The sequence below is a fragment of the Enhydra lutris genome, unplaced genomic scaffold (genome assembly GCF_002288905.1).
Source record: "Enhydra lutris kenyoni isolate GAN:26980312 unplaced genomic scaffold, ASM228890v2 scaffoldscaffold17, whole genome shotgun sequence".
In the NCBI taxonomy this organism is placed as follows: domain Eukaryota; kingdom Metazoa; phylum Chordata; class Mammalia; order Carnivora; family Mustelidae; genus Enhydra; species Enhydra lutris.
This window is the reverse complement of record NW_019154101.1, coordinates 36,327,701-36,353,317: the sequence shown is the minus strand read 5'-3', so window position 1 is coordinate 36,353,317 and position 25,617 is coordinate 36,327,701. Positions and strand designations below refer to the sequence as shown.

General features: G+C 38.2%; 1 protein-coding gene across 3 annotated transcripts in view; it reads right to left on the bottom strand.

Annotated features, from left to right (window-relative positions):
* LOC111147633 (androgen induced 1) overlaps positions 1-25,617 on the bottom strand; it is a 260,604-nt gene that overhangs the window by 17,841 nt on the left and 217,146 nt on the right. Inside the window, exon 5 of one of the 3 annotated variants that reach the window (XM_022503818.1) lies at positions 22,722-22,728. The exons of the other annotated variants lie outside the window; for them this stretch is intronic. Within the exon in view, the coding sequence (XP_022359526.1) occupies positions 22,722-22,728 (7 nt within the window). The remainder of the gene's footprint in view (positions 1-22,721; positions 22,729-25,617) is intronic. 3 annotated transcript variants of the gene reach the window in all.

The following is a 25,617-nucleotide window of genomic DNA, read 5'->3' as shown; positions in this document are numbered from 1 at the left end:
TGCCTAGGTGGGAACAGGGCTCTGGAAACAGGTCTCAAAAAGTTTTCTATGGTGATGTGTACAGTAATGTTAGAGAATTAGTGCATCAATTCATAGGCAAATATCACATGGAGGGATCCCATCTGAAGCAGTGTTAAAATATCCTCTAGCTCAGTTATAGAGATAATTTTAGAAGTTACAGATAAAATTACATAACTCTTCATTTACTGTGGATTTAATAGAGTATTCTTCAAGATAATCTTAGGGTATAATCATAATATACAATTTATCAGTGTCTTTCTAATTTTCTCATTGGAGTTAGCCCAAATTGACATCTGTTGGAGGTATCTAGACATGAGGCCAGCTTTATGTATGTGCACTTTATGCAGTCACATGTGGTCTCAGACTCAGAAGGACCCTACATTTGACTTAATACTCTGCTTCCTTATCTTAAAATTCCTAATCATTTTTGAATCAGGGGCTCCAAATTTTTATTTTGCACTGTGCCCCACAAATTATGGAGCTGGTGCTGTTGGGTAGCTTTGCCATTTATACTTTGGATCATCTTCCAGGTTATCCATATAGTAGTTAGGTCACCCTGAATATTATTTAACTTTAGAAGCCTCAAGTTTCTCTCTGCTAATGGAGTATAAAGAATACTGCCTATCTTAGAGATTGACTCAGAAGATAACATAAAGTTATTAGCAGAGTCAACTTCGGTTAGATAAAAAAACAAGCAAACAAAACAGACAAAATCTTCCCACTGCTTCTCCATATGCAGAAATACATATTTTTTCTCTACTCACATACACAAAGATATTTTCAAGGTTACAAGTCCCTCCACCCATCCCTGGGGAAAAAAATTGTGCATGCTTCCCAGAATGAATTCCTGTAATGAGGTAATGAAGAAATGTGTTTTCTTCCTGATTCTAAATCACAAACATCAGAGTAATTTATCCACACAGGCAGGCCAATAGTCTACTTCAGAATATTTTCTCCCAACACATTTCCTGGCACATATCTAAAAAGTGGTTTCAAATGATTTGCTTCTTTTGAATCCTGCTTTCTATAGCCTACCTGATCTTACAGTGATTATTTCCCCAGAGAGCTCAATTCAAATTTCCCTAGTAAAATTCATGACTGATTTTGCTTAACTTTAATCATTTGGACCTTCTTAAAGTATATGGATGCAAAACATCAAGTTGACACATTGAATGTTGTAGCAAACATATGTTCTTTCTAGAAAGAGGTGGGGAGTGTGGTCAGCAAGGGATTCTCATGACCTGAACAATCATCAAAGTTGGCTGTGGTAGTGGGAAATGCATGCGCTTAAACTGCTAGCTCTGGAAAGGAAGAGGAACACCTAAATCCCACATAGGAAAATCACAATTATCCATATTTCGTAGAAATGATCTCTAGTGTCTCTCTAGCACATTTTGTGCTTCTCCTTCTAGTAGATTCTTATTTTTAGGACTGTAGTGTTCTCGTTATCCCTGCCACGATTATATCTTCCTTGATCCTGCCATCTTTAACTACCAACCTCTCTCTCTTTCTAATTGCCAATCTCCTTAAATAAATAGAAAATTTCTAGACATTTCTTGAGCTCTTGCTTTGTGCCAGTGTCCAGTCTCAAATTGCAGTGAGGCCATGTCTATACTGTTTGTCACATCTGTCCTCTCTGTGCTTCTTCCATAACTGTTAAATGTTTCTTTTTTCATTCAATAAATATGAGCCAGTGTCTAGAATGTGTCAGGCACATAAATATTGCAGTATGTAAAGTAGATGTAGCCCTGCCCTTGTGACAAGATTTCCAGTATGACTGAAATACAGATACTGTAGTACATTATGCCCTTGCTAGTGCAAAGGAAGGGTGGGGGTGTCAGTTATTATTTTTCCAAGCTGAGTTGTAGTGTTCATTTTTCAACTTCATTTTAATTTTTATCAAAATTAAACCATCAGAAGCTCTAGAAAGTTTATATTAAAAGGCAAAAAGTCAATGCCATACCCAACTGAAGGTAGCCCTTAGTCTCCTTCAGATACCCTGTGCAGATTCCCCAGAGGAAGCCATATTCATCAATTTTAGTTGTTTCTTTATATTTTATATTTATATTTCTTAAAAATTGCCATATATTGCCAATATTCTTGATTTATCAACTTTATATAGTATCTTCTGATTCTTAACATGAAAGATATGGGTTCAGCCACTTCACAACCCCTCCCCTCCTTTTTTATCTTTTATCCATAAATTTTTTGATATTATATTTGGGTGGGCTAAATCAGTCCTTTGTATTTACTTTTCTTATGTTTTTGGTGTTGTATCCAAAAATTTTACCAAACCCAAATTCCTTGTTTTCTTCTGGAAGTTTATAGAACACTGAACTTGACAGTTAGGGTTATGATGCATTTTGAGTTAATTTTTGTGAAAGGTATAAGGTTTGTATCCAGATTGACTGTTTTTTTTTCATATGGACTTTCAATTGTTCCAGTACCATTTTTAAAAATTTTCCTTTATTCATTGAATTGCCTTTGCTCCTTTGTCAAACATCAGTAGACTATGTGGATCAATTTCTGGGCTCTCTATTCTGTTCTAATTATATCTATTCTTTTGGCAGGACCACATTGTCTTGATTACTGTAGCTTTATAGTAAGTCTTGATAGTAGTATCAGTTCTCCCATTTTTTTCTTTTCTTCAACACTGAGTTGTCTATTCTATGTCCTTTGCCTTTCAACATAAACTTTAGAATTGGTTTGTCAAGATCTACAAAATAACTTGCTGTGATTTTGATTGGACTTGTGTTGAATCTATAGATCAAGCTGATAAAAATTAGCATCTTAACAATATTGGGTTTCTCAATCCATGAATATAGATAGACTTGCTCTCCACTTACCTCTTATTTCTTTCATCAGAGTTTTATAGTTTTTGCATATAGATCTTGTACACGTTTGTTAGATTTATATCTAAGTATTTTATTTTTTTGGTGCTATTGTAAATTTTACTGTTTTCAATTCAGATACTCCCTGTAAATTGCTCATATATAAAAAATCAACTCATTTTTGTATATGAACCTTGTATCCAGTGACTAATTAGTTCCAGGAGGTTTGGGTTTTTTTTTTTTTTTTTTTTTTTTGGTTAGTTTTCTGGAATTGTCTGCATAGATAACCATGTGATCTGTGAACAAAGACAGTTTTATTCTTTCCTCTTAATTTGTATAAAAATTTTACTTTCCTTTCTTGTCTTATTGCACTGGTTAGAACTTTCCATATGATATTAGATAGAAATGGTGAGAGAAGACATCCTTGCCTTGTTCTCAGTCTTAAGGATAAAATATCCATTTTTTTTTTTTTTTTACCATTAAGTATGATGTTAGCTGTAGTTTTTCAAATAGATGTTCTTTACCAATTTGAGGAAGTTCTTCCTTACTCATACTTTGCTGAGTTTTCTTTTTTTTTGTTTTTTTAAGATTTTATTTGTTTATTTGAGAAAGAGCATGTGTGAGAGTAGAGAGGGGCTGAGGGAGAGGGAGAAGCAGCCTCCCTGGTGAGCAGGGAGCCTGACGCAGGGCTCAATCCCAGAATCCTGGGATTATGACTTGAGCCAAAGGTAGACATTTAATCCACTGAGCCACCAAAGAACCCCAAGTCTTCTTTCTAAAAAAAATCACGAATGGGGGGGTGCCTGGGTGGCTCATTGGGTTAAAGTCTCTGTCTTCAGCTCAGGTCATGATCCCAGGGTCCTAGGATCGAGCCCCGCATCAGGCTCTCTGCTCAGCAGGGAGCCTACTTCCTCTTCTCTCTCTCTGCCTGCCTCTCTGCCTACTTGTGATCTGTCTGTCAAATAAATAAAATCTTTAAAAAAATCATGAATGGGTGTTGGACTTTGTCAAATTACTTTTCTGCATCTATTAATATGGTCATATTATTTTTCTTCTTCAGCCTATTGATGGGATGATTATACTAATTGAAGTTTGAATGTTGACTGGCTTTGCATACCTTGAAAACATTCCACTTGGTCTTGGTGGATAATTTTTTTTTTAAGATTTTATTCATTTATTTGATAGAAGGCACAGTGAGAGAGGGAACACGAGCAGGGGGAGTGGGAGAGGGAGAAGCAGACTTCCTGCTGAGCAGGGAGCCCGATGCAGAGCTCGATCCCAGGACCTGGGATCATGACCTGAGCTGAAGGCAGACACTTAACAACTGAGCCACCCAGGCACCCCGATAATTTTGTAAATACATTGTTGGATTGTATATGCTAAAGTTTTGGGGGGGGCTGTTATTTTATATCTCATTTTCTTTTTTCTTTTTGAAATTTTTATTCAAATTCAATTTAGTTAATATAAAGTATATTATTAGTTTCAGGGATAGAATTTAGTGATTCATCAGTTACATATAATACCCAGTGCTCATTACATCAAGTGCCCTCTTTAATGCCCATTACCCAATTATGACACCCCCACTACCCACCTCCCTTCCAGCAACCATATTTGTTAACTATAGTTAAGAGTGTCTTATGGTTTTCCTCCCTCTTTGTTTTTTCTTATTTTACTTTTCCTTCCCTTCCCCTATATTCATCATTTTGTTTCTTAAATTCCACATATAAGTGAAATCATATGGTATTTGTCTTTCTCTGACTGACTTATTTCACTAAGCCTACTACCCTCTAGTTCCATCGATGTTATTGCAAATGGCAAGATTTCATTCTTTTTGATAGATGAGTAATAGTCCAGTGTGTGTGTGTGTGTGTGTGTATACACACACATGCATATACATACTACATCTTCTTTATTCATTCAACTGTCAATGAATATCTGGGCTCTTTCCATAGTTTGGCTATTGTGGACATTGTTGCTATATACATTGGGGTGCATGTGCCAATTTGAAGTGCTATTTTCGTATCCTTTGGATAAATACCTAGCAGTAGAATTGCTGGGTTGTAGGGTAGTTCTATTTTTAACTTTTTGCAAATCTCCACACTGTTTTCCAGAGTGGCTGCACCTCTTTGCATTCACACCAACAGTGTAAGAGAGATCTCTTTTCCCTACATCCTCACCAACATCTGTTGTTTCCTGAGTTGTTAATGTTTAGGCATTCTGACTGGTGTGAGGTGGTATCTCTTCTAGTTTTGATTTGTATTTCCCTGGTGCTGAGTGATGTTGAGCATTTTTTCATGTGTCTGTTAGCCATTGGCTTGTCTTCTTTGGGGAAATGTCTGTTCATGTCTTCTGCCCATTTTTTTTTTTTAAGATTATTTATTTATTTATTTGACAGAGATCACAAGTAGACAGAGAGGCAGGCAGAGAGGGAAAGGGGAAGCAGGCTCCCTGCTGAGCAGAGAGCCCGATGTGGGGATCCATCCCAGGACCCTGAGATCATGACCTGAGCCGAAGGCAGAGGCTTTAACCCACAGAGCCACCCAGGCGCCCCCTTCTGCCCATTTCTTGAATGGATTTTTTTGTTTTTTGGGTATTGAGTTTGACAAGTTCTTTATAGATTTGGGTACTAGCCCTTTATCTGATATGTCATTTGCAAATATCTTCTCCCATTCTGTAGGTTGCCTTTTAGTTTTGTTGATTGTTTCCTTTGCTGTGCAAAAGCTTTTCATTCTGATGAAATCTCAATAGTTCACTTTTACTTTTGTTTCTTTTGCCTCTGGAGATGTGTCTAGCAAGAAGTTGATGCAGCCGTGGCCAGAGGTTGCTGCCTTTGTTCTCCTCCTTTGTTCTCACATTTAGGTCTTTCATCCATTTTGAGTCTATTTTTGTTTATGGTTTAAGAAAGTGGTCCAGTTTCATTTGTCTGCATGTGGCTGTCTGATTTTCCCAACACCATTTGTTTAAGAAACTTTTTTCGTTTGGATATTCTTTCCTGCTTTTTCAAAGATTAGTTGACCAGAGAGTTGAGGGTCCATTTCTGGGTTCTCTGTTCTCTTCCATTGATCTATGGATCTATCTGTTTTTGTGCCAGTACCATACTGTTTTTTTTTTTTCCAAGATTTTATTTATTTATTTGACACAGAGAGAGAAAGAGTTCAAAAGTAGGCAGAGAGGCAGGCAGAGAGAGAGGGAGAAGCAGGCTCCCCGCTGAACAGAGAGCCCGATGCAGGGCTTGATCCCAGGACCCTGAGGTCATGACCTGAGCAGAAGGCAGAAGCTTTAACCCACTGAACCACCCAGGTGCCCCCAGTACCATACTGTCTTGATGATTACAGCTTTGTGATACAGCTTGAAGTCTGGAATTGTGATCCCTTCAGCTTTGGTTTTCCTTTTCAACATTCCTTTGGTATTTGGGGTCTTTTGTGGTTCCTTACAAATTTTAGAATTGTTTGTTCCAGCTCTGAAAAATGCTGGTGGTATTTTGATAGGGATTATTACATTGAATGTGTAGATTGCTTTAGTTGGCATACACATTTTGATGACACTTGTTCTTCCAACCCATGGACATGGAATATTTTTTCATTTCTTTGTGTCTTCCTCAATTTCTTTCATAAGAGTTCTATAGTTCTCAGAATACGGATCTTTTACCTCTTTGGTTAGGTTTATTCCTGGGTATCTTATGGTTTTTGGTGCAACTATAAATAGGATTGATTCCTTGATTTCTCTTTCTGCTGCTTCATTGTTAGTGTACAGAAATGCAACAGACTTCTATGCATTGATTTTATATCCTGCCACTTTGCTGAATTCCTATATGAGTTCTAGCAATTTTTTTTTTTTTTTTGTGGTCTTTTGGGTTTTCTATAGAGTATCATGTTGTCTGTGAAGAATGGAAGTTTGATTTCTTCTTTGACAATTTGAATGCTTTTTATCTCTTTTTGTTGTCTGATTGTTAAGGTTAGGACTTGCAGTACTATGTTGAACAACAGTGGTGAGAGTGGACAACCCCATCCTGTTCCTGACCTTATGAGAAAAGCTCTCAGTTTTTTCCCCTTGAAGATGGTATTTGCTGTGGGTCTTTCATCTATGGCTTTTATGACATTAAGGTGTATTCCCTTTATTCTTACATGGTGGAGGGTTTTTATCAAGAAAGATGCTGTATTGTGTCAAATGCTTTTGAGAAGATCATATGGTTCTTATCCTTCTTTTATTAATGTGTTGTATCAGTTGATTGATTTGTGGATGTTGAACCACCCCTGCAACCCAGGAATAAATCCCATGTTGTGGTGAATAGTCCTTTTAAAGTACTGTTGGCTCCTATTAGCTAGCAACTTGGTGAGATTTTTGCTTCCAGGTTTATTAGGGATATTGGTCTGTAATTCTCTTTTTTAGTGGGATCTTTGTCTGGTTTTAGGATCAAAACCCAAATGTTTTTGCTGACCTCGTAGAATGAGTTTGGAAGTTTTCCTTCTTTCCTTTTTTTTTTTGGAACAGTTTCAGAAGAATAGGTATTCATTCTTCTTTAAATGTTTGGTAGGATTCTCCCGGGAAGACATCTGACCTTGGATTCTTGTTTGTTGGGAAATTTTTGATTACTGATTCTATTTCTTTGCTGGTTATGGGTCTATTCAGGTTTTCTATTTCTTTCTGTTTCAGCTTTGGTAGTTTATATGTTTCAAGGGATTTATCCATTTTTTCTACATTGCCTAATTTGTTGGCATTTAATCACCCATAATATTCTCTTATAATTATTTGTATTTCTGTGGTGTTGGTTGTGATCTCTCCTCTTTCATTCATCATTTTATTTATTTGGGTCCTTTCTCTTTTCTTTTTGATAAGTATGACTAGGGCTTTATCAATTTTATTAATTCTTTCAAAGAACCAGTTCCTAGTGATCTCTTCTTCCTTTTTTTTTATTAATTTCTATAACATTGATTTCTGCTCTAATCTTTATTATTTCTCTTCTCCTGCTGCATTTAGGCTTTGTTTGCTGTTATTTTTCTAGCTCTTTTAGATATAAGGTAAAGTTGTGTATCTGGGGCTTTTATTGTTTCTTGAGGAAGGCCTGCATTGCTATACACTTCCCTTTTAGGACCTACGTTTGCTGCATCCCAAAGATTTTTGAACTGTTGGGTTTTCATTTTCATTTGCTTCCATGTATTTTAAAATTCTTCTTTAATTTCCTGATTGACTCATTCATTCTTTAGTAGGATATTGTTTAACCTCCATGTATTTGTGGTCCTTCCAAATTTTTCCTTGTGGTTGACTTTGAGTTTCATAGAATTGTGGTCTGAAAATATGCATGGTATGATCGTAATCTTTTTGTACCAGTTGAGTCTTGATTTGTGAAGCACTATATGATCTACATGTGGAGAGTATTCTTTGTGCACTCTAAAAGAATGTGTATTCTGTTACTTTTGGATGAAATTCTCTGGATATATCTGTTCAGTCCATCTGGTCCAGTGTGTCATTGAAAGACTTTGTTTCTTTGATCTTCTACTTATATGGTCTGTCCTTTGCTGTGAGTGTGGTGTTAAAATCTCCTACTATTATTGTATTATAACTAATAATTTCTTTAATTTTATTATTAATTGATTTATAAATTTTGCTGCTCCCAAATTAGGGACATAAATATTTACAATTATTAGATCTTCTTGTTGAGTACACCCCTTTATTATGATATGATGTCCTTCCTCATCTCTTATTACAGTCTTTGGTTTAAAATCTAGTTTGTATGATATAATGATGGCTACTCCAGCTTTCTTTTGATGTCCATTAGCATGATAAATGGTTCTCCACACCCTCACTTTCAATCTGAAGGTGTCTTTGGGTCTAAAATGAATCTCTTGTAAGCAGTGTATTGATGGGTCTTCTTCTTCTTCTTCTTCTTTTTTTAATCCATTCTGATATCCTATATATTTTGATTGGTGGCATTTAGTACATTTATCTTCAGAGTAATTATTGAAATATATGAATTTAATGCCACTGTATTACTTGTAAAGTTGCTGTTCCTGTAGATATTCTCTGTTCTTTGTTACTTTTAGTCTCTCTCTCTGCTCAAATGGTTCTCTTTAATATTTCTTGCAGAGCTGTTTTAGTGTTCATGAATTCCTTTAGTTTTTGTTTGTTTTGAAAACTCTTTATCTCTCTTTCTATTCTGAAGGAGAGCTTGGCTAGATAAAGCTTTCTTGGCTGCATACTTCTTTCCATTTAGCATGTTGAATATATCATGCCAGTCGTTTTTGGCCTGCCAGGTCTCTGTGGACAGGTCTGCTGCCAGTCTTATGTGTATACCCTTATAGGTTAAGGACCTCTTGTCCCAAGTGGCTTTCAGGATTTTCTCTTTATCTTATTATAGTGAATATTTATAAATTCACTATAATATGCTGAGGCGTTGATCTCTTCTTATTGATTTTGAGGAGAGTTCTCTATACCTCTTGAACTTGAATGCCTGTTTCCTTCCTCAGATTAGGGAAGTTCTCAGCTATAATTTGTTCAAATAAGCCTTATTCCCCCTTTTCCTATTCTTCTGGGACTCCTATAATACAGATATTATTTTGCTTTATGGGATTCCTGCGTTCTCTAAATCTACCTTCATGGTCTAATAGTTTTCTTTCATTCTTTTCAGCTTAATTATTTTCCAGAATTTTATCTTCTATATCATTTAGTCACTCTTCTGTTTTGTTCATCCTTGTTTTTATGGCCTCCCCTTGGGACTGCATCTTGGTTATAGCATTTTAAATTTCAGCCTGACCAGATTTTAGTTCTTTTATCTCCATAGTAAGGGATTCTCTAGTGTCTTCTATATTTTTTTCAAGCCCAGCTAGTATTTTTATAATCATTGTTTTAAATTATAGTCCAGACATCTGACTTATGTCCATAATGATTAAATCCCTGGCTGTGAGCACTATCTTCTGTTCTTTATTTTAGGGTGAATTTTTCCACCTTGTTATTTTGTCCAGAAAAGAAAGGAAGAAAGAAAAAGAAAACAACAACCACCACCACAACAGAAACTTTAGAAAGTGTTTCTGGTATATGCTGCATACACTCTGTTATTGAGTTTTGGCTACTTTTCCCCACTGGTCTGTTCTCTACAGTACCTCTTTGCTTACAGTAGGGAGTATCTGGACCTTTAGCTAGGTGTGCTTTTTGACTTTTTGTTAAGATAAGCCTGGAGAAGGGGGGGAAAAAAAGCCTGATCCAAGACAAGAGAAATGGAAAAGGAATAAAAATGCAAACATACAAACAAAAAACTAGAAGTTTGACTCTAAAGAATAAGAAAGAAGGAAAAAAGAGTAAGGAAAGAAGAAAAGGGGAAAAAAAGATGTTTGATCTGAAAAATAAAAGGAAACCAACCAACCTACCAACAACGAACAAAGAATTATAAGCCTGACACCAAAAAAGAAAAAAAAAAAAAAAGATAGAAAAGAAAAATAAATTAAATAAATTAAAAAAATAAAAAATAAGAAATAGGAAAAATTTATTAAATTTAAAAAATTTAAAAAGTTAAGAAAATTTATTAAATTTAAAAAATTTAAAAAGTTAAGAAAGAAAGAAAGAAAGAAAGAAAGAAAGAAGCCTGGTCCCATTTCCACCAGAAGCTGATATTTTAGAACAATCTTTAACTTGGTACATGTGGGGGCCATTGTTGGTCTTCTGAAGGAGAGGCCTGCTGGGTTGGCTCACAATTTGACTTGTCCTTCCAGCTGCAGGGGGCACAAGATTTAGTGTAGGGGATTCTAGACTCCACTGTGTCTCTCTCTGAAGTCTGACTCTGCTAGTGGGTATTGTAGGGTGTGGTGGTGGAGGAGGAAGATGGTACACCTGGCCTCTCATCCTGGGGAAAGGAACACCTGGCTACCACTGTTTGGAGGCCCCCACAGAAAAGGGAACTGAATCCCAGGATTTTGTTATTTCCCTGCCCTTAACCTGTCTGTGCCCAGGCCATCCACATGCTCAGCACCACAGATCTCCTGTATTTTATCTCCACCCAGAGGAGAGACTTGTGGTGCACCCAGCACCACCTTGTCCCAGAAAAGCAGTCACACAGTGTGTGTACAGAGGCTAGAGTTTATTGTGAAGTGCAGAAAAACTGCAACCAGGTTATCTGCCATCTGCATGAGATTATTCCCTACTCCAGTCTGTCCCAGAAAATCAGTTGCACAGAAGCTTGAATCTATTGTGGCAGACAGTAAAAACAGGGGCCAGGTTATCTGCAGTTTACATGTGTCTCTGCTCTCTACTCAGATTTGTCCCAGAAAAACAGCTACTAGGCATGCCCACAGTGGTTTAGGTCTAATGTGGCTCATAGCAAAAAGCTGCTACAAGGTTATCTGCCCTCTGTGCACACCTTTCTCCCTGCTGTTGAGCACCCTACCCACTGTGCTCACTCTTGCTTTTTCCCTGTCTATGACTTTGCTCCATGAAAAGGGTTCCCCCCTCTTCATAGTTCTACGGTTTTCCTCTCCCACAATTCATGGCTCCAAACCTTGCATCTGCCACGTTCTCTCCCTCCAACTTAATCCTTAGCTTGTATTCCTAGTCGTTCAAAATAGTTGGATGCTGATCTGTGTTCAAAGGACAAGGCAAGCTCAGGGTCCTACTATTAACCCACCATTTAACTCCTCCCTGTTTTACTAATATTTTTGAGGATTTTTGCATCTATGTTCATGAGAGATGCATGTCTGTAGGTTTCCTTTCTTGTAATGACTTTCTCTAGTTTTGATATTATGGTAATGTTGGCTTCATAGAATCAGTTAGGAGGTGTTCCCTCTGCTACTATATTCTGAAAAATATTGTGGAGACTTGGTATCATTTCTTCCTTAAATGTTTGGTAGAATTCTCCAGTGAAACCATATGGGCCTGGTGCTTTCTGTTTTGGAAGGTTACTTATAATTGATTCAATTTCTCTAGTAGATATAGGCCTACTCATATGATCTATTTTTCCTTGAGTGAGTTTTGGTAGATGGGTCCATTTCATCTAGATTATCAAATTTGTGGGCATGGAGTTGTTCTCAATTTTCCTTAATTATTCACTTAATGTCTATGGGATTAGCAGTGAGACTCTTCTTCAATTTCTATTAGTAATTTGTGTCTTCTCTGTTCTTTTCTTGGTTAGCCTGGCTAGAGCTTAATCAATTTTACTGATCTTTTCAAAGAATTAACTTTTGGTTTTATTTCCTGTGTTCGATTTCATTCATTTCTGCTCTAATTTGTATTATTTCCTTTCTTCTGTTTGCTTTTAATTAAATTGCTCTCTTTTCTTTAGCCTCCTAAAGTGGAAACTTAGATGATTGGCTTTAGATCTATTTCTTTTCTAATATATGTATCTAATGTTCTAAATTATCCTCTAAGCACGGCTTTCTCTGAATCCTCCAAATTTTGATAATTTGAATTTTCATTTTTTTTTTAGTTCACAATATTTTAAATTTCTTTTGACACTTATTCTTTGGCAATGTGTTATTTGTTAGTGTGTTACTTAATCTCCAAATATTTTGAGATTTTCTAGCTATCTGTTCCTGATTTGTAGTTTATTTAGTATTATTTAGTATTTATTTTTATTTTTTTTAAAGAGAGAGAAAATCTTAAGCAGGCTCCACACCCAGTGCAGAACATGACTGGGGGCTTGATCTCACCACCCTGAGATCATGATCTGAGCTGAAATCAAGAGTCAGCTTCCCAACCAACTGAACCACCCAGGTGCCCCTTGATTTGTAGTTTAATTCCATAGTAGCCTGTGAACATACTTTGCATGATTTCTGTTTTTTTAAATTTGTTGAGGTGTGTTTTATGGTCCAGAGTATGATTTGTCTTGGTAGAATGAGAATGCATACTCTGCTCTTGTTGAATACAATATCCTATATATGTCAATTAAATCAAGCTGATAGATGGTACTGTTCAGGTCAACTATATCGTTGCAATTTTTTTGCCTACAAGAGTTGTTGAAGTCTCCAACTATAGTTAATAGAGGATTTATATGTTTTCTTGCAATTCTATCAGTTTTTGTCTCCCATATTTTAAAATTCTGTTGTTAGATGTATACACATTAAAGATTATTATATCTTCTTGGGGGAATTAATCCCTTTATCATGTAATGCTTCTCTTTATCCATGATAATTTTGTTTGTTATGAAGAGTACTTTGCCTGACATAAATATAGCTATACCATCTTTATTTTTATTAACATTAGCATGTTATATATTTCTCTATCCCATTAAGTTTAGCCTATCTATGCCTTTACATTTCAAGTAGGTTTCTAGTAGGTAACACATATTTGGTATTGTTATTTTATCTACTGCAACACTTTTTGTCTTTTGATTGCTATATTTAGATCATTCACATTTAAAATAACTATTAAGGGGTACTTATGTGGCTCATTTAGTTAAGCTTCTGCCTTCAGCTCAGGTCATGATCCCGGAAGTCCTGGGATTGAGTCCCACATCGGGGCCCCTGTTCAGCAGGGAGTCTTTTTCTCCCTCTGCCCCTCACCAACCTTATTTTCTCTCTCTCTCTCACTCTCATGGTCTCGCTCTCAAATAAATAAAATCTTAAAAAAATATAAAAAATTGATACAGTTGGAACAGTAACTACCCTGTTTGTGTTTTCTATTCATTGTGCTTATTTCTTCTTTTCTTCCCCCTCTTTTCTGTTTTCTCTGCTTTAATTTTATATGCTTCCATTTTCTATTTCTTCTCTCTTAGAATGAGAATTATGCCTCTTTTCTTGCAGTTTTTTTTTTTCTAGTGTTTCCCTGGAGTTGCAATACAAATTTAAAACTAATCTAAATCAGCTTGCAAATATTGATTCATAGATAGTGCAGATACGAAGAAATAAGGTATTATCAATTTCTCCCTTCCATACCTTATGACTTTATTGTTACTCATTTCACTTATCCACATACAGTAATCACCCAATATATTATTACTATTGTAACTGTGAACAGTACTTCTCTAATAGATCAATAAAGAATAAGAAGAATGAAATATTTTATTTTGCCTTTACTTATTCCTCTTTCCGCTTCTCCTTTCTTTATGTAGATCTAAGTTTCTGACCTATATGATTTTCTTTCTCTCTTAAGAACATGTTTTAACATTTCTAGGGCAGTTCTGTGGGCAATGAATTCTCTCAGTTTTTGCTCACCTCAGAAAAATCTTTATCTATCCTTCACTTTGTTTTTATTTTTATTTTTTTTTTAAAGTAAACTCTATGGCCAACGTGGGGCTTGAACACAACCCTGAGATCAAGAGTCACATGTTCCATGTATAGTGCCAGCCAGGCACCCCTTCTTCAATTTATAGAATAATTTTGCTGGATGTCGAATTCTAGGTTTTTTTTTTTTCCTTTCAACTCTTTAAACATCTCACCCCACTCCCTTTTTGCTTGCAGTGATTTCTGATGATAAGTATGCCATAAATCCTATCCTCATTGTTTTATAAGTAAAAGGTGTCCTCCTCCACTCTTGCAACCCTTTCCCTCTTAATCCTAGGTCCTTTCCATTTCTGCATCACCGGCCAAATTTCTATCTATTTCCCTATTAACTCCTGTTCTCCATCTCATTGGCGTTTTCTTTTTAAAGTATTTTGAGGGGCACCTGGGTGGCTCAGTGGGTTAAAGCCTCTGCCTTCGGCTCAGGTTATGATCCCGGCATCCTGGGATCGAGCCCCACATCGGGCTCTCTGCTCGCGGCGAGTCTGCTTCCTCCTCCTTCTCTCTCTCTCTCTCTCTCTCTGCCTGCCTCTCTGTCTACTTGTGATCTCTGTCAAATAAATAAATAAAATCTTTTAAAAAAAAGTATTTTGAAATGTATTTAATATATGGTAGAAATTTTACACACCTACATACATGTTATACCTACTTACTTAGGTCATTTATAATGAAGGCTAAAACAACTTGGGAAAGCCATACAATGCCCTATGGAAATCTCACAAATTAAAGTAGCTAAAACTGAAGTACTAAAATCCTACCAGTTCATAAATGTTTTCAGATCTCCTAGCCTGGGGGAAGGAGAAAATTAAATTAAATTAAATTAAATTAGAGTTACACTTTTTACTGTCTCCTGAGTAAGTGGCAGAAATGATGTTTTGGCAGAGCTGAATAGAAGAACAATGCTAAACCTTAGTAAGTTCTTCTCTTTCTTTGAACGACTGCATACCAGGTGACTTTTCTGGTAATCTCTGTTAGAACAAGACAGGGCTGCATAACAAAGTTCCCATATGCTGTTATGAACTCAAATAATTGAGTCACAACCAAAGGGAAGTGACACTTACCAGAATTCATTTGTTTTAGACAACAAAAACAATGAGAAATCCAGGTGTTGAGTCACTAAGAAAAATGAACATATACACGAACACAACAAAATCCAAAGCTATTTTCATTTTTTAATGTTATCTTTATATTTTAAGAAGTAGATCTTTTTCTGTGATAGTTTTACATTGCACTCTTATTAGTGTACAATTGCAAACTTGTATTTTGTTGGGTTCAGTACTGATGAAATGGTTCTATCCATCATTTAATTCTACTTGTCCCTAGAGTATAAAATGAGACCACCAAAGGTCATTGATAGGTCATAAGGTAATAAGATCAAAGGGACACCAGTCGCACTTGGGGGATGGCTGCTTAAAAGGAAACCTGAGGAGACAGTATGCCCTCCCTCACTGTTGCATCCAAAGACCAACTTCCTGACTAATACTGGCATTATTAATATTCTATTTCTTTTCATTAAGCAGTGACACAGTGAGTATTTGGATACTGTCTATGTTACAAATGAGAATAACAAAAGAAGGACTGCTACCATGGAAACCTACCTGATGGCCTTTGTGGTGAGCTTCTTGCTACTTGAATGCAAGCAAACTCCATACAACAAAGAGCCGATCAATGTTAGGCATAAAGCTTCTATGCAAGAGCACTGATTATTAACTTTAATGAATGCCTTCAACATTGCAATCCAAGGCAGCATTATTCTTGTCCAACCTCATTATTAAATAAGCACAGGGGAACTTGCATTAAGATATACTTTGGATTGCAAAGCAAGAGCCAATTTAGGGCCATCTTCCACTATTTGTCTCTTGTAAAAACAAGCTATATAGCTAGTTTAAAGATGCGTGCACTTAGAAATAAACTATTAAAAGAAAACTAAGAAGCTGGGCTGTTGCCAGCTACATTTCAATAGATCAACCTCACTTAATTTGTATGTGTCAGATATTTCTTCTTCTATACAGTCCTTTCCTCAGAGGAAAATTCATTCAGAGGCTTGAAGCATACAATGTTTGAAATGTAGCTGTATTTTCTGTGTGGTTATTTTAGAGAAGAATTTATTTGGTCAAGTTCAGACATTATCCCTATTAACCCAATATGCTATTAAAAATCCAGATTTTTCATAATTTAATAATTTTGGGGAGTATACACAGCCAAAATTCTAACTGAGTGAACAAAAAGGAATAAAAATTAAGTTAACAAAATTAATGGTAATGGGACAGACATATTACTAATAGTTTTCTTTCTTTTGGAAAACCACTTTAACCCTCCTCAATGTCAATTAAGAAGTTATCTCTTATGCTAGATTGTATTTGTGATCCTGGCTAGTAGTCTATTCTTTTCTCTCTGTGTCCACCTGAGTGCCACTTTCCAATTTTGTTCTAGAAGTCTTCATTCAAGAATGGAACGACAAATGTGGACAAGGAAAAAAAGTGGGAGAATTGATAACCGCTAATACTTCTGAAAAATTTATTTTTACCATTGATAGGAAACTTGTTCAGAACTACAAATATGTATGTTTTGACAAATATTATAATTCTCCCTTATTTTTAAAGGAGTGAAAATTCATCTGGGGAGAGTTGCAATGGTCATTGTGTTGGAATGACATCCACATCACTGTCTTGCCCTAGTTTTTACCGTCTTCGACCCTCATGGATTTATGGTTTTGAAAGTATGCATCATTCATTCATTTATTCCTTCAAAATTTACTAGGCCCCAGTTATGCACCAGACACTGTCTCAGGTGTTGGGGGTAATTTGGAGAATGTCTTTGTAGTTCCGGCCCACAAGCTTATAGTCCAGTGGTGGTGCAGGGGTGAGGTTTCACAGTAGTGTTATAAGTGCTATAATAGGGTGATTAGGGATGCCATGGGAATACTTAAAAGGGACACCTACCATCAATCAGAGTGTTGGAGATGACTTCCCGGGTGAAGTGACATCTGATTTGAGACTCAAAGATAGATGGTAAGTGGAGGTAAGTACTAGAAGCAAATGGTCCCACAGAGAGGCAGAGTGAGTGAGACCAAGTTTAAGGAACTACAAGAAGTTTAGTAGAACTGGTGTATGGAGTTCTGGGGAAGAGGCAGAGCTCACTTCAAAGGGTTTTGTGTACTAAAATTTTATAATAATGCAGCATTATTTTGTAGTATCAAATTTAACCTGGCTTCCCTGTGGCCTGAAATCCTTATGCCTCCTTATAAGCTCTTTCTCCTTTTAACTATGTGGATACTTTATACATTCACACTTCCATCCTTAGCCAAAAAGCAGGAAACAACCCCCAAATGCCCATCAATTGATGAATGCACACACAAATTGTACTTTATCTAGACAATGGAATATTATTTGGCCATAAAAAGTAATGTAGGCTAATATATGCTACAACATGGATGAATCTTAAAAACATCATGCTGAGCAAAAGAAGCCAGACACAGAAGGCCATATATTGTATTGTTCCATTTATATGAAATATCCAGACCAGGAAAATTCATATAGACAGAAAGTAGGGTAGTCATTTCTAGAGGCTGAAGGAAGGGGAGAATGGGGAGTGACTGCTTGAGGGGTACAGATAATTTTGGGGGTGATAAAAATATTCTGGAATTAATAATAGTGACAGTTGCACAACCTCATGAAGTCTTAAAACCACTGGATTGTATGTAAATTATATATCTACATAAATCCAACAAGTATTAGGTGTAGATGAAACAAGTTTGGCAATATATTGATAATTACTGGAGTTAGGTGATGGGTAGTAGGGGTCTATTGTATTATTCCCCCTTAAAAAAAGCAAAACAAAAAACCCTTTCATGTCACAAAGATAATAGAAGCCAAGAGATACCAACTCATCCAGTATGTGGTCACTAAACCTTAACATTTGCTTACAGTCTCTTCTTATTCATTCATTTCCGTGTTTAACACATGCTTTGAGCCTAACATTTTGGTAGGAGGTGGGGGTATTACAATGAACAAAAGAGGCATAGCTCCTACCCTCAGAACTTTGCCATCTGGAAGGAAAGCCAGACAATAGAGTAACAGGTGAGGGAAGGACATGGTTTGAATGCTTTGAGAGCATGGTGTGTCTGAAGGATGGAAAGAAGACAGACGTAACTGAAGGGTAGAGGGCTAGTGGGCAAGGGCAGGAGATGAGGTGGCATAGTTAGGCAAGGGTGAAGTTATACAGGGCCTTTGAGACCACTAAAGGGTTTCAGCAATAAAAAGTTCTCCAGATGCTGTCACTTCTTCAAGGCCAGTTCTTTTTCATTTGTGTAGGCCAGAAATCAAAATATTAAGAAGAATTGAGAAGTCACTGTTCTTTCCCTCAACAGTGGCCCAGGTATGAGCAAAGATGTCTCTGCTAAGGATGATAATCAGTGTGCCTGGTTGGTTCTGTTATTTATTGCCCCAAACAACAGGATGTAATGATAAGTATGGGGCAGAGGGAGAATCATATGGGTGGTGAACCTAGAACAAGAGCAGTATCTGCCATCAAAGAATGCTATTGAATGAAGTTCTCTTCCTGCTGGGTGGGTGGGGAATGTGACACTGCACCTTCGGCAGTGATTCCTGTAGCTCCTGAGAAACACCATGTTCTTCTTCAGTGAAGCTACCTTGAGCTTCAAGGCCACCTGTCAGAGGTCCTTTTTGACACCTCCAGTAGCCCAGCTGTGCAAGTTGTTATTCTGCCTGTGCCATCCCTGTAAGCCTCTGGTCATACACAGGTGGGTGTACAGACTTGGATAACGGTGTTACCTGTCACCCACACAATGCCCATTTCTGAGGTTTACGCCTGGTCCCTGTTAGCTTATTTATGAGACTGGCAAGCTAAGACTTGGAAGAATATTTCTAAAGGTTATAACCACACTACCGTAGAAGAGAAGGAAATTGTACATGATCTCAGGAGAAGTGGTGCCACCCTATCCTGGATGTCCAACAAGAGGTACCACTGTTCACCATCCTCTCTGGAGAATAGACCTGAGCTCCCCGAGGCCAGATCACTTCCCTCTGGAGGGAGAGGGTCTTAGACCCAGAAGCTCTTTCTAGCCACCCTTCCTAGGCATGGAATCATGGCATTCATAAGAATGCCTTTAATGCAACCACGAGATGTGATGCTTATATTGGCAAGGGCCTAGATGTCAGTACAATGTGTGGCACGTGGCTGGTGGTATTTTATCAAGTAGCTCAGCATTACAGACTTTAGAACACAGATGTCACAGCCCCAGAGCCAACTACAGTGAAAATTAAGATTACCACCCCTGTGAGTGCAATTACAGTATCTGGCTACTCCTTTGACCTTCCAGCAGATGTGGATTAGCAGGTAGAATTCCAACGAGTCTAGCCTGTCTGTTTGCCATTGCGAATACTTTTAAATGGACTGCTAGAAGATACATAGCACTTTTCTGTACAAGTTAGTTCACACGTATAAATTTTCTCTGGCAGAGGTACACACCTTGTTAGACTTATCTACCAGGAACATGCCATTTTAAAAAGAAACCTGTCCTTGTCTGACAGGAAGGCAAATGGCACTGTCTAGCATTGTACTCAAGTTAGCTATTTTTGATCATGTGTTTTCTGAAATTGTGTACATACATTTGGTTTAAAGTTTATACATTCGGTTGGGCATTCTGTGTGACAGAGGGAGGCTAAGTGTAATGTGTTTATGGAGGGGACTTGGCCTGATGTGATGGCGTTTGGCTGACTGACAATGTCACGTGAGCTGTTCACTCCTCTGGGGCCTGATTAGATCTACACAGAGTACTAATGGCAATTCCTGAATTTCTCAAGAGGCTGGTAAGACTTTATGAATGAACTATCACTTCTTTTTTCTTTTCTTTACTTTTCTTTTTAATTTTTTTTAATTGTCACTTCTTTCTTAGAGTCCTCCAGCAGAGCTAAGAAACAGAGCTAATCCAAGCCTTCGGACTCCATTTTCCTTCTCATCCAATGTGTTTTCAACAGACTAACACAGGGCTTAAACTACTTGTTATAGATGCAAAGCAATTTGTGTATTTATACCTGTAAATTTATGCATTGTTTTAATTTACGTAAGATTTTGGTATCATTTCTCAGCTTTTAAGGATGACTTACACATCTTATTTTTCTACTGTTATGTGAGAATATCACAGCCCAGGGATACATCATGGCATAAGGAAAAATAAAAGTGCTACCCAAAAAGAAAAAAAAAATCCAAACAGGAAAAAACAAACCACTGAAGGGTTTTAAGTAGGAGGATTGACATGATCAGATTTGCATTTTAAACACTCTGCCCAAGAGGTGGAAAGGGGATAGGAGACAGTGTGAGAAAGGTGGTGAAGAGGGGTTGAGTGTGGGAGGGGCTAGAACAACAGGGCCTGCCAAGGAGAACATGAGCAGGATACCAGAGGCAGTATGGCATCATGGGAAACAGGCAAACCAACCAACCAACCAACCAACCAACCAAAGGAACACACACAAAACAGGTTCAAACAAGGATGTTGTAGAGAGGTAAAATAAAAGTAGCCCTAGTGGGAAGAGGAAAGGTAGAATTGAGCTTGTCCTGACTGGAGGAGGACAAAATGTGGCCAGTTCCAAGTGCACCGAACTTCTTTGCCAATGATTTGCCATCTCTTGCTTCCAGGCCATCTCCTTTCTCTGCCTGACCCACTTTTACCCTGGCCCTTTTTATGGCCCCTCAAGGGCCAGCTCCCATGTCACTTCTTTTGGAGGACTTTTATGACCCTATGAGTCTGAGTTAGGAAATGTTCATCTGGACTTTCAGAGCCTTCTGTATTTCTATTATTATAAACAGCCCATATCAACGTAAGGTAATTGCTTTTTTATTTTTCTGTATTCTTAAGTAGACTGTCAGCTCCTTGAGGGCAGAGTTGAAGCTTAATACATTGTTTACTACCTGTATCTAGCACAATGCCTGACACACCATAGAGAAACAGACACTTGTTTAAGAGTCTTTTTAGCATTGTACTCAACGAATCTTGTCCCTAGTCTACACTGACCCAGATCTCTCAGATTAAGGGAGAATTAAGATGTTATAATAATAATCAAGCTAGTTTCTTGTCTTTGAAAATTACCAGGAAAATGGGTCTACTTAAATGTATAAAGCCAAAGTTTTGCATAGTTATTTTAGACTAAGTTTCTCTTGCCATTTCCTTTATATCTCAATCAAAAGGTCATTTTGGCTACAGATTTCTTTTCACTCTTGTGGCCTAAACTCAAATCTGGTACTGCAGTGCCTGGATGGTGTAGTCAGTTAGGCATCTGACTCTTGGTTTCTGCTCAGGCATGATCTCAAGAGTCATGTGATTGACCCCCATGTCACTTAAGACTCTCTCTCCCAGTCCATCTCTCCGCCCCCCACCATGTGCATTCATTCATGTTCTCTCTCTCTAAAAATAAATAAATAAATCTTTTAAAAAATCCCCTCAAATCTGGTACAAATATGTCCTCATCTGATTTTTTTTTTAAATCAGTGTTTATTTGTGCCTCGGGGAAACCAGCAATTCTGGGTGCTGTGGGAGACACAAATGTCTGCAGGCTGTGGAAACCCTCTGCCAAAGATGAGACTGAGCAGGGCTAATGGTCACTGTGGAGTTGTTCACGTAATCCCCTCCTGCAGCCGCCAGAGAATATGTTCTGAACCTTCAAAATGCTCCCATATTCTCAAAGACACAGAGAAGGCTCACCTCAGGGAAATGAAGAATCTATAATTTGACTAATAAAAGGATCTTTCCTCTACTTGAAATGTTTTTATTGCATGACCTGGGTCACCTCCCATACATAGGATGACACTCTTACAAGGAGTTCAGTGTGGTTCTTTCTAGAAGTCCATCAGCTTCAGTTGGCAATTTAAATGAATCAGGCAGGTAGGAGAAGAGACAAGCCAAAATTCAATATTAGAGAAATGGGTGGTAGGAATATTGTAAACTACTTTGTATGGTTACCATTGAGCTAAGTGTAAGGTAGGTGTGTGTGTACATATATATATAATTTAAAGTTTCCCTACTTTATCTGCTTGCTTTTAGAACTCACACACTGTCACAATTTCTCTTATTAAGCAATCTATCTTAAGAATATTTTCTGACATTTTGACTGATGTGATGTCTAAAGGAAATGTGTTTGTATTAACCCTTAGAAAACTGTAGCTAGGAAAGCTCTCTTTATTTTCTTTAAGACCAATTCAACTGCTGACCTTTCTCTTGCTCTAGTTAGTGAATGGAGGTGATCTGGTTGGGGGCAGGACAGGCTTTGAGAAAAATCAACCAGATAACCACATAAAAACAACTGCTTTTTAACTCCTTAGATAGAAAGGAAAAGGGCATTACAGTAGTGTCCCCTAGAGAGGCTGAACCCAGTCTTGGGAGTCAGAGAAGACCTCCCTAAGAAAGAGATATTTAAGCTGAGATGTGAAGAATGAAGAATTGTGGGGGTATGACTAAACGGAGGTTGGGTGGAGGTATGAAGAAGGTGAAAGCTTTGACCTTAGAAGAAACTTAGATTGCACTTAACCATTAGAGAGAAGGTCACTGTGGCTGGAGCCAGCAAGCAAAGAGGGCAGAGGAGGATGAGGGACCTAGAGAAGTCAGCGGGGTCAAATAATGTAGTCCTTGAAGCCATGAAAAGAAACTTTGGACTTTATTCCTAGAAGCAATGGGAAGTCATCCATACTCTCTGAGCAAAGGAGTAACATGGTCAGTGTGCTTTTAAAGGATGTGCCCAAGGATCCTGCAAGTGGACAGGCATGTGGTGGTGGGGGATGACAGTTCCGTGTGTGGTTCAGGAGAAGGATAACAAAAGCTGGGGCATGGTGTTGGCAGTGGAGAGGAGCAAGCACAAAGATTCTTCAAGTACTTCAGAAGAACAGAAGCCAGAAATTGGTGAATGACTATCTGTAGGAGGCCCCAGAAAGATAGGCTGTCGGTGTCTTATAAATTTCTGGCATGAACATCTGGGTGGATGGCAATGCTCAGGGAATACAATCTTGGGGTGCAGTTGGGAAAGCAGGTACTGCTTGAGTATGGTGTGCAATTGCAAGCATGAGAGGCTTATGAGGCTTATCAGAAGAGAGCTCTGAGCTGCAGATCTGGGATGGAAGAAATCACAAACGGAGAGTTGATGAATTTACTTAGGGAGAGTAGGCAGTAAGAGAAAAGGATCTTGGTTAAGAAGGTGGATTCCAAGTTGAGTATTCTCACCACAATAAATTTAAAAAGTTAATAAATTAGAAAAGGAGAAGATCATGGGCTGGGCTCCAAGGTACTCCAGCAAGGGGGTTTGGGTAAAGTGGGAAGAGCCTGCAGATGATGCTATGAGGGATGGTTTTGAGATTGGGGAGGGAAATTGGAGATTGTGACATCCAAGTCTGAGAAGACAGTGATTCAGGAAGGGGCATAATTTAGTATCAAAACTGCTACAATATCAATGGAAGAGAGGCGGTACAGAAATTCTTCCCCTATTGTCATAAGGAGGGAGTGGGTACAGTAAAGATGCCTATAGGAAGAAATGGAAAGAGTTCCTATTTAAAGTCTTTTAGAGTCTCCATGAAATACAAGGTCAGGCCACCTGCTGGGAGATCACTGGGGAGTATGAGCTGGAGGTGGAGGGAGTACTGGCAGAATAGGTAGAGGAAATGCAAAGTAAAATTGCCAAGTAACATAGAGGACACAAGCAGCATCAAAATGGTGATTCTAGACTACAGAGAAAAGAAGTAGTCATGTTGGTATGGATGTCCTGCTGGGAAGTGTGGGAAAGGTCATAACCACATAGAAGATGATTTTGGGGTGGGGGGCATGGTTAACAGCATATGGGGAATTCTAGTTCTTCATGTGCTCTCAGCAAGTCTGAGAACCAGCTGTTGGGGTTAGAGAAGACAAAACTCAGAATAATAAGTACTGGGAACTGAGATGGATTATACACACAAGCCTTTTCTGTCCAGATGCAGATCTAAGGAACTGATTTAATCAACACCCGAGTGGGCATTCTGAGGGGCTGAGTGCAGCCATACTCTCAGTTGGTAAGTCCTCCATTGTCCAGAAGATGAGAAAACAACAACTCATCTCAACAACGTGTTTGTAAAAATAAGCAGATCAGAATAATGGGAAAACAATGACATTTTTGGTTCTCAGGGGAAAAGCAGAGCTTGGGAAATAACTTAATGTTCGAACTGTAAGAAATTTTCAGAAAACCCTTTAGCATTCTTAATAGATTGTGAGGGGACATGAAGCCCATGAAGTAGGACCAGAATCCATAAGAAGAGCAGAGGATAAAATGAAAATAAGAGTTGTGGGGACAAGGGAGAGAAGGAAATGGAACTTTCCCATACACTCCTCAGACAGTCAGGATTTTTGTGGTGGGAGGAAGGAAAGACACGATCATTTCCCAAGAGGCCCATGTGCTTCTTAATCCTCAAGGCAATTCTGTAGTGCAAATGTTACTCCCTTTTTAAAGGTGGTAAAAATGAGCGCTAGGAGAGGATAAGTGATTTGCTCAAAGCAAGGGAAGAGGGGAACTGAACAAAAGATGGTGTCAATTCAAGGATCTGGACCTCCACCTCCCAGAACAGGCACAAGAGGTTAATGAGGGAAGAAACATGCAGAAAGGGGCTGGGTTAGGCTACTTTCAGTCTGAGTATTCTTAGCATATAAATAGAACAACAACAATGGCTACTGGACTAACTGCCAATTGTGTGGCAGGCGTTTTACACACATCCTTCCTTCCTTCCTTCCTTCCTTCCTTCCTTCCTTCCTTCCTTCCTCCCTTCCTTTCTTTCTTTTGGGAGAGAGAGAGAGAGAGAGAGCGCGAGCGCCTGAGGGTGGGGAGGGAGGGGCAGAGGGAGAGAGAGAATCTTAAGAATCTTAAGCAGGCTCCATGTTCAACATGGAGCCTGATAATAATGCAGCTGGATCTCACCACCCTGAGATCATGACCTGAGTAGAAATCAAGAGTCCAACACTTAGCCGACTGAGCTACCCAGGAGCCCCTACACTTATTTTTCTGATTCTTACAGTAATCCTGCCTAAGTGTCATGACTCTCTTTTTTTTCAGCTGTAGTAATTGAGGCCAACAGAGACTAAGTGTTTTGCTCAAATGTGTAAGTGTTCTACTGCTGGTATAATACATTGCTACAAACTTTGTGGCTAAAAACAACACACATTTATCTTACAATTCTGTAGGTTAGAAGTCCAACACAGGTCTGTTGAGGCTATAGTCAAGATGTCGGTAGGGCTGTGTTCTTTCTGGATCCATCTCCTTGACTTCTCTAGCTGTTAGAAGTGACCCACATTACTTGGCTCATGGTCCACTTCCTCTATCTTGAAAACTGGCAGTGATGGTTTGAGTCCTTTCCCCGTAATATCTCTCTGACCCTTCTCCCACAGTCCTGCTCCCCTCTAACTGCATCAGAGAAACCAGACAATCAGTTTGGGCCCACTTGGCTAACGCAGGCTAACCTCCCCCACCCAAGGTCTTAAATGTAATCACATCTGCAAAGTCCTTTTTGTCATGTGAGGTGACACATTCACAAATCCTAGA